Consider the following 14,689-nt stretch of genomic DNA (forward strand, 5'->3'; position numbering starts at 1 on the left):
GGACGGCATAAGCATAAGACAGGGCTCTTCGCCAACTCTGCGACAGTCCTGCGCCTTCCTACGGCCTGCAGACCCTTGTTCTGTCCCATTTGCTGAACGTGTCCTTCGTGGTCTTGCTGTCAGCCCATGCCACCCACTTGATCTACTGTCCCTACCTTCCTCAGCGTCAGAAATGCTTTTTTAAAGTATAAGATGGTTTTATGATTACACTATAGTATGCATATATTAAATATAATTACGAGACGAACGTGCTCTTTCCCTTAAGTCTTGAGGTAAAACGTCACCTCCCTAGAAGAGCCTTCCATAACTCCCCAGTGAGTCTAAGCCAGGCCTAGTGTAGGCAGTCACTGTCACCACACCTGTCTCGTTCTCTGCCCAGCGCCATCGCCGTCGTGTGTGTTTTGGGTCGATTTGTTTGCATGCGTCCAGCCGGGAAGGCGAGCTCCCCAGGGTCAAAGGGCTGTGAGTGTCATTTGTCTCTGTAAGCTGGGGGCCGGGACAGAGCCTGGCACATACAGGGCCTCACTCGCCCTTCAGCAGGGCAGGTGCTGGTCCGAACACTCAAGTTCCATCAGCGAGATAACACTGAGTGAACCCCCAAACCCAAACCAAACACGTGACTCTACCCTTCTGCAGCTTACATTTCAGTGTGGGAGACAGACAGCAGGCACACCTAGTCCGTTATGTCATGAGCTAGGAGTGGAGGATGGGCACCGCCCTGGGGATTTGGTGGGGAGGAGGGCGGGTTACAGGTGTAAACAGGGTGGTCGCAGATGACTCCATCCGGAAGGCGATACTTGAGCAAAGTCTGGAAACAGAGGAGGGAGGGGGCCGTGTGACTATCAGGAAGAAGATTCCCGTGGGGATAGCACGGCACTGGGGGGCACGCCTGCTATGGAACGACCGTGAGAAGGCGTGGGGCCTCGCGCGGAGTGGGCGGGGGGGGCTGGTGAGTGTGGAAGTCGAGGTGGTGGAGGACTGTGGCTTTTACTCCTCCGGAAAGGGGGCTCGTGTGGAAGAGGGGCGAGGTGAAAGTGGGTAAACCTGCTCTCGTAACAACCTCGCTGAGGGACGGTGGTGGCCCTGACCACTGGTGGCAGCAGGAGTGGTGAGAAACAGCTCGCCGGATTCTGTGGAGGTTGCACCAAAAGGGTTTGCCGATCGGCTGGATGTGGGATGTGAGAGAGAAAGAGGAGTCAAGGGTTGCCCCCGAAATAGCCTGAACAGACGGGAGGACGGGGCGTCCAAGACACAGAAGACAGTGCGCGTTTTGTGAGGGAGACTAAGAGCGTTGCATTCGGGCTATTAGCTCCGAGATGCCTGTCAGACATCCAGGTGGCGATGTCGCATGTCACGTAGGCCCGGAGTTCAGGTGGGGTGCTCAGGGCTGGGCAGCTGAGCCCTCGCGCACTGACACATTGAAAGCTCGGGACTAGAGGGGGGTCTCTTGGCGGGGGCTGTGAGGAGGAGACGTATTCGCTGAGTGAGTAAAGAAATATTCCTCAGGGACTACGTTAGCTGGGAGGGGAGAGTTGCAGTCAGTGAGGGAGACGAGCGAGTCTCAGCCGGGCCCTGTGAGCGCTGGCCCCGCGCCCGGCTCGGACTGCCCGCGCGCGTCCCCCCAGCCGCCTCCAGCCACCGCTCCTGTCCCTTGCCATCCAGCCCCACTCAGAAGGGCCCGTGGTGGCCCTGCTCTTCCGCCTTCAGGGTCCCGTACTACAAATGAATGCCCCCTTGGCTACGTTTATCCTTGTCCCCATTTTGGCTCCCCTGACTTCTTAACTAGTGTGGCCCTTGGGACAATTACTCAAGCAGTGCCTTTGCTGCGTCACCCCCAGGACCCTGCTTCCTTGCCAAACCCCAGTCCGCTCGAAGCGTGGTGCAGGGACCCGCAGCGCCGGCTTCCCAGGGGCTAGTCAGGAACGAGGGTCTCAGCTGCCCCAACTCACTGATGCAGGACCTGCATTTTAGGGAGGTGCGGGGTGAAGTGACCGAGGGCCCGGCCTGCCTTAAGGTTCACTTCCTTTACACCCTGGTGGCCTTGCACCACCGAGGAAAGCCCGGATCTTAGCGTAAAACTGGCCGATATAGGGCTGAGAAGACATCTTTTCCTTTCTGCTTTGCTTTGGGGCTAAAGACACAAAGGGGAAACGGAAATTGTGCCTAGTTTATGCAGAGAATTGCCTCCACTCTGAGAACTGCGAAGCCCTTTCTCCCAAAGGATCAAAGCCCTTTGGACTGCCACTTGGGGACATGCCCTTCCAAGTAGGTGACCGTGGCTGTACAAGAAACACTGGTTTGTGAACAGTGATCTGTGAACGCTTCCCTCCTGTGAACTGGCTGAGGGAGAGAAGCCAAGGCTGAGGCCCCACACGGCCCAGGGCTTGTGTCCGCGAGCCCCGTGGGCAGTGGTCACACACAATTCAAAAAGAGGCAGGACAGAGAATGAGGAAAGTGAACAAAGATGCGTTTTTCTCAGACTATACTTCTTAAATAAAGCTATTCTTAAATTCCTAGTTTTCAGGGAGGAAGAGATAAGGACAGGATGTTTAAATGTGATGTATATAAATAATCTCAAAATTTAAATTTATCTGATACTTTTAATTTCCTCAAGCTTCTGATAAGAAAATTAGGTCAGCGGTGATTGCTCCCCTTTCTTTCCCCGTGAATACTGTCTGTGAGCCACGAGACTGAGTAACAGAAAGAAAAACAAATGAGAACCGAGAAAGCGAAGGACATGGACAATGCAGAGATTGTGACTTTGCTTTTGAACTTGTTAAAATTGACTACAAAATATTTTTTGAATAGATGAAAAAGTAATGATTGCTAATGAGACTTGAAATGTCAAGCTCTCTTATGTTATACTATGAGTATAATAATAAAGGACATTTTTAGTTTATAGAAATTTATAATTGAACTTATTTCACAATTTGTACTTCATAAAAATGAAAAAGATACCTATTACAATGTCCCCGGCCAGCCGACTGACAACTGCTGCTGCTTGCCAGCTCGTCGGTGGCCTTGCCCTGCGTCCGCGACCCATTTGTCGCTCTGTCCTGCAGTCAGGGCTTTTTGGCCTCCGCACCCTGTGGCCAGGTTGGTCTGTGACACCACCAGGGCCAGACGTACCCACGGCTGCTGCCCAGCCTCGGCTGAATCCTGCTCAGGGTTAGTGCAATCACCATGGTAACGTGGCCCAGACATTGCTATAAAGCGATCGTGATGGAAAGCTCTAGAAGAAAAAGTATTTTTGTCGGTACCTAGGGGCCGACTGGATGGAACTTTTAGAACATGTACTGATTCAAACTCTGCTTGCCTTGACTCTCACAGCTGGACACCGGGGCCTTACCACCCACGGTCGGTGCATCTGCCTTCCCCTCCGGACCCACCCTTCCGGGACCGCCCAAAATGACATTGGCTGGGTAAGGATTAAAGCCATCAGCTGTCACCTACTTTAAGAGTTTAAGAGGCTCTTGGGTACATTTGTGATTTACTTCTGTGTTATAAAGCTGGCCTTGCCGGCACTCATGGCTTCAAAGGTTTTTTGCGTGAGGCGGCACCATGAGCAGCGTTGCCGTGCGGTTGGCGGGCTGTCGGGGCGAAGGCTTCGCTGCCCGCTGTCCGCCATCCGTGTCCAGCAGCTCGCTGCCGTTCACAGCCCTGTCTTGGCTCCCCATTGGTTGGCAAGAGCTGTCCTGTTTTTCTTTTCCTGCCATCGGCGTAAGTAACGGTGTGGCAGTCACTTCACATCGGTGGTCTCCGTGCACCTTCCCCGGGCAACCGCTCGTGCTCGGTGGCAGGTGCCGGAGGAGGCTCGCGTCTCCAGGTGGATGTGGGCTGCACCTACTCCCAGGGGCCTTGTCTTGCGGTTGACAGTGGTGTCTGTGATGATAACTAACTGAACTAACAAGCTGGCCGTGGGGTAACCAGACGCTGATGCTGGGCGGGCGGCCCTCTCCGCTCGCCGAACCTATGTGTCGGTCCTGGAGGTCGCTCCGTTCCCGCCGCCAAGAGATGTTTGGTGCTAGGTCTGATGCCACCGGACATCCCCAGGCCTGGGAGACGGCAGGTGATTTCCAAGCTGAGGTTGCGGCCTCCGGAGCTTTCCAGGCCCTGCCGTGTCGCCGTGGGTGTGAGGAAGCCACGCGAGCTGCTGGAAGCCTTCCGGAGGCTGCAGTGCGACCGATGCTTCGCCTCCCCGTTGTCCTGGCAGAGCGTCGGTAGCTCGCGTGATTTGCTGCTTCCGTTTTAGCAGTTGCTCCTTGGCTGGCTGTGACACTGTCCCACGTCAGTTGCCAACTTTCACTTAATTTACTGGAATGAGACCGTGTGGAGCCGTTCTCCTTGCTTTGCTCTCAGGGTGATGGGTCAGTGAGGATGTGGTGGCTGTCATCGTAACTGGCCCTGTCGCCATGGTCCTTCACATCTCTGGACAAAACAAAACTACGTAAGCGACTTCCAGATTCTGCTGGTAGCATCGCGGGCTCGGTCACACAGAGTGACGAGATGCTATAGTCCCAAAGCTTCTCACTCCTCTCTCTCATGATCGGGAGCATCTGGTGACAGTGTTGGGTCACTCTGTGCTTTCGTGCACACCCGAGGGAGCTGGCACCCCCGCAGCTTTCCTTCACGCATGTGCTCTCCCCGCCACAGTGTGTCCAGGAGGTGCCGATGGACGGGCCCCCGGGGAGCCTAACGTGGCAGCAGCCACTGCCCCTCCCTCCTCTCCAGCCTGGGCTAGGTTTCCTCAATCAGTCACCTACTTTTCTGTATTTCAAAGTAATTATGCAGGTCATAAAAGGTTTTTCTATTGTAAATGATGTGCCAGGAACGACATGAGCTTTGTCTTTCTATTATTTCGCTGCAAATAATTACCCGATTTGATGTCATTTCATGTCACTGCACTGAATCCGCCCTGATTGCTTCTGTATCAACACCCCCAGTACTATGGTCTACTGGAATTCCTGCCTGCTTTTTGTTTGTGGCAAGGGAACAATCCAGGACTGTCTTACTCTGCTGGTTCCTGGCCTCCGCTCGTGAGCTGTGCCTCTCTGCCCCTTTACACATCCGCAGGATCACAAGGTCAAGCTAGGTGTGAAGACATCAGGAAGGGACTCTGTCAGCACAATGTGGTTCAAACGTTTCTAACCCAGTAGATGACATAGAAGCAGGTCAGCTTGGGCCTCGTGACCACCAGTCCACAGGGGCAAACTCACCCAGTCATCATTCTTCAGAGCTGGGCGGTGAACTGGCTAACTTATTAACTAGCTTATCATATTAATAAAAGTCCACGTCCTGTCACTCTGTCTAGCTTTAATAATCTCATAATCAGGTGGTATGTGAATTCTGATGCATTGTTGGTGATGTTATTTTTGGTAACGTAAGATTATAAAGACTATTAAAGATCTGCTTCTCTGGAAATTTTTTTCTGAAAGATAAGGTCGTAGGTCATTGTGGAACAGTATTCATGATGCTTTTCCAAGGCAGAGCTGTGCGGTTCTTTTCTAAGTCTACAATTTTCAGATCGGCATAAGAGGGCAGTCAAATGTTATGACAGCCGTGGAAGGTTTTTTTCAGTTTAGTTTCCTTTACGATCAACTTGTCCCCTATGGTCCCCTCATGCGTTCTACTCGTTTCAAATGTGGTGTCTTTGTTCGTGCTCTTATTTCAACTGAAACGTCCTTTTGACCAATAATGAATAAAACCTCACAACTTAAAAGTGATGTCAAGTTTTCCCTCCTTCAGAAGTATTTGGTTTTAACTTCTTCCATCTGTATTAAATTCTGTGGTCTCTGAATTTTATACCATTTACAGTCAATATCAAGCAATTTGACAGTTGATTATATAATATCTTCTGTTCTCTAATTTTTCGGTTGTATAGATCTCATGTCCCAAATTATTTGGTGGATTCCTCCAGGACAGGCACTGTAAATTTTAAAATTGTATATTATTGGTGTTCCCTGAAGCACTTATCACAGTCCTGGCCACGTGATACCCCCTAATAAATGCCTGTTGGCATCTTCCTGACACTGTGGTTACTCACTGAACTACACTCTCTCCTTCCACAATTGTGATGGGTCACCACTGAGATGTCTCCATGTACTCCCACCCCATTTTTTAAGGGCATTTTGGTTCCTCTGGACAGGGAGTGCCAGGCCGCCTTGTGTGCCTTTTCAGGGGCAGGTCTGAGAGGGCCAAAGGCAAGAGCGGCGAGCGGGTGTCAACACCCCCTCCTCTGAACAACTCAAGTGTGATCCAAGGCAGATGGGCCCGGGGCCATCTAGCCAGAGCTGCCAACTCTGGGTACCCATGAGGGCAGAAAGGTGCAACTTCCCTATCTATAAAGGGAAAAACTAAATTAGATGAATAATTAATATAGTGTTCGATGACATAGTTTGGAGACATTATATTAAAAATCAGAGCCGTCTGCAGAAGACACAACAATTAGCAGCTGTACACGAGTCAGGCACCGGTAGCTGTCTTGGATGGGCGGGGTGGGGGGTGCGGAGCGTCACCGAACAGAAACGTAGATGGTGAACGGCGGCGGCCGGTCCATGAGTCCAGCACGTCGGCCGAGGCGGCCAGTCCTGACTCGATATGGCTGAGTGTGCGAGGGCAGAGCCCACAGCAGAGGGGTCCACCCCACGCCCGCTCTCAGGGGGCTTGTGCTAGCCACAACCCCGGGGCGCGTGGTCGGGAGCACCCCTGTGCTCTGTGCGGCGGCGGAGGCCAGGTGCTGCTGTAGTCCCTACGGGAACCTGAGGCTGAGCGGTGCCCCGCCCGGGAGCCTGCATGCAACCTCCGGGCACGAGGCAGCCGCACGGCAGGGAGAGGGAGAGCCCTACCCCTTACCCGGCTGCTGCGTCTGCATGTGCCCCCCCGCCCCCCACTCGCATTCTGAGCTCCTCGGGGAGCAGCGCTGCCGAGTCATGCTGGGGAACATGCCCCGATTTCTAAGCCATCGCTGCCCCTCACTGTCAGCGGCATCCGGGACACACTTGCCTGTCCTCTCCAATGCCCCTGGAGCTGGCTTCCAGCCTCCTTTCCTAAAGAACAGTGAGGAGGGAGGTCCCCACGGTCATGCGGCACCCTCAAAGTGAGCTCGGACACAGTTGTTGATAACGCAGTGCAGACAGCTCGGACACCGGTACAAACGTGCGGTGGTGTAACCGCTGTTCTTGAATTTGTACTCTGCAGTGGTGTTCAGATTTTAGAAAATACAAAAATAACAAGACCTATTTGGTGTGGGGGGGCGGGGGCCGCACACAACAGAGGTGTAAGCAGACCAGGGGAAGAAGCTCTGGGAAGGCTCCCAGGGAGGGACCAGCAGCAAGGCGCCCTCCGCCCCCCAGTTGGGTCTCTGGGCGGGTAGGCTGGGGCTGGCCAGGTGGTTCCGACCCGCCACGAACACGCATGCCACCCCATTTCATGATCAGGCACCCAGAAATAATACCTAGAACTGCCTGGTGCCTGGTGTGGAGATTTTCAGTAATTGTTCAAAAACGCCAGATGCTTAGCTAATTCTCTTTTTAAAAAGAGTAACAATCTGAATACATTTTCTTTTTTAATCTTTGTAGAGTAACTCTTAGTTCATGGGACACAAAGTCTAAAAAGCCATGTAACTGTACCAAATCCCAGTGTCTGAAATTGTAAGTAATCGCAAATCCTTCATTATTAAATAGAAATAAGGTTGTTTAGAGTCAGTGAGTGGAGCAGAACCCAGACAAACCCAAACGGCTAGCAGCGCGCATGCTCCAGGTGGGACTTGGCAGCCGCGGCCGAGTCCCCACCTGAGCCTGCGCCTGCGCCACAGCAGCCACCCTCCACATAAACCCGCCCAGGTGTTTGGTGTTTTCTGGACCAATGAACGCAGGAAAGGACACTGTCTGCACCTCAAGTGGTGTCATTTTCTGGGGCTCAGTTTATATCCTCTGGCCCATCAGAGAAGTGCTGAACCACGGCATCCTCGTTGACCATTAACTGCAGCATTTTCTACTCCCTAGTTGTTAAAAGTTTGATGAGTTGAGTTACGCTGTATTGAGCTCCCAGGAGGTCGGGGGGGTGGTAGGGCACATTGAGAAGCAGCATCGTGGGCCCAGGAGGACAGAAGGGCTAAATAGGAGGCCGACCGAATCGCCATAATTGAACTTGAGCTTCGTTTCCCACCCTGCCAGTGTAGCCTGTTTCTCGTGTTGTCCAACCCGCCCTTGGCTCCTGCTAATGGCCGCTCGTTTTCTGCCTTGCGTGCTCACCTAGCTTTGAGTTCGTGTTGGAGGGGAGAGCATGTCCTTGCCCCAAAGTCTAACAGCCCTAACCACAATGTCCACATGATTTTCCATTGCAGAGCCCTGCCGAAGTCACTGAGAGCTCCATGGACAGTGACGTGGGGGTGCGGAAGTGGGTAAAAATCCAGAAGGCCGTGAAACTTGGTTCACAAAACAAAGCTGGAAAAAACAAATTGATTTTTTTAAATGTAATGCAGCAATCTAGGGCTGACTGTCTGAAAACACTTGAGCTGTCATTGGTTTAGTCTGCGAAGGCCAGCCACAGACCTGTCTGGACGCTAGAAACGCCGGGAGGCAACTGACAATACAGCTCGGGGCCAGGAGCAAGGAGGAAAGCAGAGGGAAAAGCCCGGACCATGTGACATTGTCAAGCCAGAGTGACCGGCCCAGATGGAAACTTCTGATGTGGCGGAGGACGAGGTGGCAGTGTCTAGGTGGACAGAGTCAGGGGGTAGTGGGCTCCAATGGACAGGGGCTGCTAAGCTGCTGGCTGGGTTTGGGTACTAGGGACACCAAATAACCCTTGAAGCCTGAGCAAGGTGTAGACTATAACAGGAGACAGAGTGAGGTGACCCCTAGTGGCTGAGAAATAAGATGAGCATCCAGGAAGGGTTTCACTTACTGATGACCTCACAAAAGAAGCCCAAAGAAATAGCTTCCTGCCTAGAAGCCGCCTTCCAGTTTAATTGGTGATGACCCACTAGAGAAAGGATCATGGCAGGGGCACGGTCAGCCCTGGAACAAAGGGAAAGGAGTTCCAGTGTGTCCAGTGCTGCCAGGGGAAGGAGGCACTGTCCCTGGGGATGTGGCCCTGCCTTCCCTAGGGAAGTGGTGCGTGCCCCGGAGGAGGCTCACGGCCCTCTCGTTGTGCTTCTGACTCTGGTTCAGGCTCAGCACATGGCTGTCTGAGCAGCAAGGGGCCTTGGACAGAGGGAGTGAGCGTCACTGTCACAGGGAGGGGTGTCCACCATGAATTAGCACGCAGTGTCCCGGTCCATGCACCACGGTTTGGTTGGATTCTGTGCGTCACTGAGAATCTGATTATCCCTGGAAATGCTCCTTTTGGAAAGGCTGAGGAATGTGTAAATTCACCCAAGCAGAGCCACCCTGCCAGGTCCCTCGTGCTGGTGGCAGCACCATTTTGTGTCCGTGTGTGCCTCAGGCACGCGTAGTGGAAAACTGGCCCAAGGGCAAACAGCGGGAGCAGGTTCACTATGCTCACGTCACCAGCAAGTGTGACATAGTCACCATTAATAGCTTTTAGTTTTCTTTACCTTTTTACCGCCCACAACCAAGGCATGTTCTCGAGGCAGTGGAACATACCTTTCTTAGGGCACATTTGTTCTACTTTGTTGGGAGTCTGCTGGATAAAGGTCAAGAAGGATTACTACTAATTGGACATTAATAAGGAAAAAACGCATTATCATCAAAGTGAAACATACACATGAGTGAAAAGTGATGATATAGCCGGGATTGCAACGGAAAGTATTAGTACCCTGCTCCACCCCACTGCCCCCCAGGGTCCCGGACGTGTCCCCAGAAGCTACCGTCCCCAGAAGCTACCGTCGTACTGGCTTCTGTTTCCAGGCTTGCCTCCGCATCCGTAGGGACTCGTCACTGCCTTCTTGCTGTGAGATGGAGGTCCGTCTGTAACTCAGCCCCCTGGCCTTCCTCCCCCGTTACCCTCAACACTTCAGATAACACACCTCAACCTTTGGTGTTGTCGCCCCGTTAGCCATGAGATGTTGGGAATTGTTTTTAAGTGATAAAAATAATCTGTGTAATTAAAATGGTGTTGACACAAACTTAATGAGAGGTAGATAAATGTTTTGTGATTATTTCATTGAAAATTTATTGGTTATTAAAAATGATTTTGAGATTTTTAAAGAAGTTCATTTCTACCTTTCTACCACTGTCGGACCTGCCCTCTTTGATCGTTTTTGTGCATTTTAAACATTGATTTACTTCATAACCAGTTTATTAAAGAGTCGATCGTGAAACATTTTTATATCATGACCTTTTCTGACATCGGCAGTAACGTAAGTCTTGAGTGCTGAACCTTTGGCAGTAATTTCGTAGAGCGAGAAGGAGCCTCTTCGGTGGCTGGATAGAGGTCCTCCAGCCTTGCCATGCGTGCTCCGAAAGGGGACTTCACTGTGTGTTACGAGCGTCGGTGTTTCTCAGGATGGTCTCAGTTAGGCTTTTCATGCATTGACTGAAGAAACTGAAAAGCTCATTTTTTTTTTATTTATTTATTTATTTATTTATTTATTTATTTATTTATTTTATTAAGTTTATTGGGGTAATATTAGTTTAATACAATTACATAATTTTCAGGTGTACATTATAATTTGACATCTGTATATTCTATTGTGTGATTACCACCCAAAGTCCAGTTTCCTTCAGCTACCATATATTTGATTCCCTTTACCCACTCAAATATGCATCTAAAATAGTTTTAAATATTTAATCTAATGTTTTAGTGTTTTATAGCAGGGCATTTGTCAGGATGGCCAATGAATCAAGAATGCATTTAGGGTGCATGTCATCATAGGTCTTGCAAACACCAAGACTAAAATTCTAGAGTACGGTGTGCCAGGGGGGCGAGAACGCACACAGGGCACCACAGGTGTTTCCTGGTTCTGTATTATCACCTCCTTGTTAAGTGACGTGGTCATGTTACCCAAAAAGTGTTGGAATGTTGCCCGCCTGCCAGCACCGAAGCACCTGTACTTTGGGGACAGCACCTTTATGGAGTGATGCTCATTTGGTGTTTCACAGCCAAACGAGGGCCACCAGACTTCAAGCGATAGCTGCTGATGTGGTTTCCTGGGCAACCGTGAGAGCAGACTGAAGCAGGGGGCCAGTACAAATGCCGAACACAAGAAGGCATAGACCGGGCGTGCCATGGCAGCAAAGCACGGACCCTCAGGAATAAGGCACACTCTGGAAGACCTCCCACCCCTAGTCATTTCGGCCCCAGGCAGTCCGATTTCCCGCCACCGAAGACTTGGAACCCTTTAGTCTGTCTTGACTGATCCCGCCGAGGCGGGCAGCCCGTGGTCAGCGGGGACGATGCTGTTCCAGCTCCCTCTTGCTGCTGCCTCCTCTGCTGTTACCCACAGGAGCAGACCCGTCGGCCCGTTAGGGAAGGAGCACGATCTCACGCAGGAGGGAAAGTCACATAAGTGGCGAGAAGGGGGTGCACGTGTGCCCAGGGTCCTGTCTGACTTACAGCTCCGCCTCCAGTGTCGCACTCAGGTCTGTGGTCTCCTGAGCGCTCACTATGCGTGGCTTAAAGTGGACGGTGACTCTAACACAAGGTTTTAATTTAATGCGGTCCAAATAGTCACTTGTGTCTATTATTAGTGCCTTTTTGTACCTCGTTTGAGTTATCTGGCAATATCCCGAAGTTAAATAAATAAAACCACTGTTAGAGCTTCCTCTGGAAGTTTTAAAGGCCAGCTTTTTATCTTTGAGGCGTGAATACACCTGGAATTGACTTTCGCGATGGCGTTCGGTAGAGATCTAATTCCACGTTTTTCATATGTGCGCTTAGTCGTCTAGCTTCCCATGTCGCAGGACACTGACATAGTCCCCGGGGGTCTGCAGCGCGGCCCCTGTTTGCGTGCGTGTGGGGCTCTGCTTCCGGCTTCTCCGCCCGCCCGGGTGTGGACCCGACCTCCTAGCGGGAACGATTCACCTGTGCGTTTCTGCTACCTCTGCATGTAAACAAGCAACTCGTCTGTAGGTGAGGACCGTGACGCCTTTCCGTCCTCTCGCCTTATTGTCACAGCCTGTGCCGGTGACAGATGGAAGTGCTGGTGTTGGCTGGCCACCGTTGACTTGCTCCTGCTTTGAGCAGAAATGCTTGCCGGCTTCTCTTGCCCCACCCGAAATCGGGAATTGCTGAGGTTTTTGAGGGGGCTCCGTGTTAGGACATGTGCGCAGACGCTGTAACAAGGCCGAGCTACAGCCGTGGCAGGCTCCTGTGGCCGCTGGTCAGCAGCAGCGGAGCCCTCCCATCCGGGGGCTGGGAAGGTCGCCCAGCCCCCGCCCTCACGTTCAGACCAGCCACGGGGGAGAGAAAGTAAGAAGAGGCTGAGGGCACCCTCCATACCGCGCGAGGCACACCCCGAAATGGCCATCATCTCTCCTGCTCGTATTCCATCAGCTGGAGCAATGTCTCGCGGGCGGACCAGGCTGGGTGGGGAGCCGGGAAAATGCACTGAGCCTAACTGCTGTCACCATAGTCCACGGGGCGGGTGGACCCTGCAGAGCATGCCGCGGCCCTGCCTCGGCCGCATTAGGTCTCCTCCAGCTTCTGGGTTCCTAAGGTTTTCTTTTTTCTTCTTCTTATAGCCGAGTTGTATCGAACGCTTTCTTGGGCATTTATTGAAATGCGCAGATTGTTTTCCTCCTTAATCTCACCATAGGAGCTGTTACGACGTGTCCTGATGTTGATCCACGCCATGTGCCAGGGCGGAACCCACTCGGACACGCTGTCCTGGTCTCATCTTCCATACACACTGCGCGACTTAGCGTTCTAATGTTTCCTTAGGACTTTTACACCTTTTTTCATGAGTGAGATAGATCTGTAATTTCCCTTTCTCACATTTTCTTCATTCGGTTTTGGCGTCAGTGTTACATTGCCTCATAAATGCACTAGCGGCCTCCCACCCCCACTCTCTCTCCCTCTAGCCTCTGAAAACGTCCGTAGGGTACGATGCTTTTGTTCAATGGAGTCTGATGAAACTTCACCTGTGAAACCATCTGAGTCTGGCGTCTTCGGAGGTTAGATGGGGGAGGGGTAGATTACTCATTCACTTTCCTTGTCCTTATCGTTTCCTTTAATTTTTATATTTCACTGAGTCCATTTTGATATTTTACATTTTTCTCGAAAATTGTTGTTTTCTTTATGTTTTTAAACCATTCTATATTATTATACTATTTAAAAAATTATCTCTGCATGTGTAGTTGTAGTCTTTTATATTGTCTAATTTTCTAATTTGAATTTCTGCTATTGTTTATTTGTATCTTTTCTCTTTCTCGATCCGTCTCACAAGAGGTTCGTTTGACTGTTTCGTAGTCTTTTCAGAGAACCAGCTTTTGATTCTATTGCTTTTCTCACTTGTATTTCTGTTTCCTGTTTCAGAAGCACATTAATTTTTACTTTTTACTTTACCCTCATAACTTTATTTTACTCTTGTATTTTGTTGTCTTTTTGTGTTAAATGCTTAACTTATTTATTTCGATTTTTTTTAGGAAGTACATTTAAAGTATAAATTACCCTTATGTATTGCTTTACTGCATCCTCCAAGAGTTCATAGGAGGTACTTTTATTGTCACTCACTCAAAATATTTTGTTATTTTCATTGTAACGTTCTCCTCACCTCATGAGGTGTTTATGTGTGCATTTCAAGGTATCCAGATGTGTCTATATGTGTATGTATATATATATATATATAACTATATCTTCATTGTTAATGTAAAATGTTTACTGTCGTCAGGTAATGTGATATCAATTCTTCGAAATTAATGTAGACTTCCTTTATAACTTAATGTTTGACCAATTTTTAAGATATTCTATATTAACCAAAAATGTGCATTCTGTATTTGTTGGTTGTTATCTGCCCATTAGCTCACGTTTGTTAATTTTGTTGTTTAAATCTGCTAAATACTTATTAAATATTGTGTGATTTATCTGTTTTTGATAAAAGTGAGTTAAGACCTCTCACTATGATTGCAAATTTATTTTTTTCTTATAATTCCATTTTAGTTTATATATTTTGAGTCTGTAGTTAAAAGGGCATACGGATTCATGATCATTAAATCTTTTCGGTGAATTCTTCCATCAGCCATTACATATACCTCTGTATTCTGTTGCTTTTCACCTTAAATTATTTTTTTGTCTGATAATAATGTCACTGCATCATGTTCTCTTTGGTTAGTATTAGAAAGTCACACTTCATAACATCTATTATTTTTACAGTTTCTGTGTGTAGATTTGTGTGTCTCCTATAAACTAAATATAGCTGGACTTAAAAAATAGCATATCTAATAACCCGTGTTCGTAATAGGCTTTTAAAATCCATTTGCACTCCCTGTTTCATTATCGATATATGCGCATTTGTTTATACCACTTTTCTTTGAAGTTTTAACATTCATTTAAGTTCCTTTTTCACTCAGATGGCAGCATTGCACATGTGCTGCTTTGCACCTGGCTTTTTTTATTGCTGTAAAATAAGCATAGCATAATGTTTGCCACTTGGCCACTTTTAAGTGTATTTTTAAGTGGCATTAGTCCCATCCACAGTGCTGGGCCTCCACCTCTGTGCACTCACCGAGCTTTCCGTCATCCCAAACGGAGACTCCACACCCATTCCACACCTCCCCGTCACCCC

General features: G+C 49.7%; 1 protein-coding gene across 2 annotated transcripts in view; it reads left to right on the plus strand.

Moving 5' to 3' along the window:
* TESMIN (testis expressed metallothionein like protein) overlaps positions 1-14,689 on the plus strand; it is a 32,638-nt gene that overhangs the window by 8,959 nt on the left and 8,990 nt on the right. Inside the window, exon 5 of one of the 2 annotated variants that reach the window (XM_039840624.1) lies at positions 3,331-3,422. In XM_039840624.1, coding sequence (XP_039696558.1) covers positions 3,331-3,422 — 92 coding nt within the window. Of the gene's footprint in view, positions 1-3,330; positions 3,427-14,689 lie in introns of those variants that run through there. The other variant, XM_039840625.1, reaches the window with a different exon arrangement.

This window comes from Pteropus medius, unplaced genomic scaffold (assembly GCF_902729225.1).
Source record: "Pteropus medius unplaced genomic scaffold, Ma_sr-lr_union100, whole genome shotgun sequence".
In the NCBI taxonomy this organism is placed as follows: Eukaryota; Metazoa; Chordata; class Mammalia; order Chiroptera; family Pteropodidae; genus Pteropus; species Pteropus medius.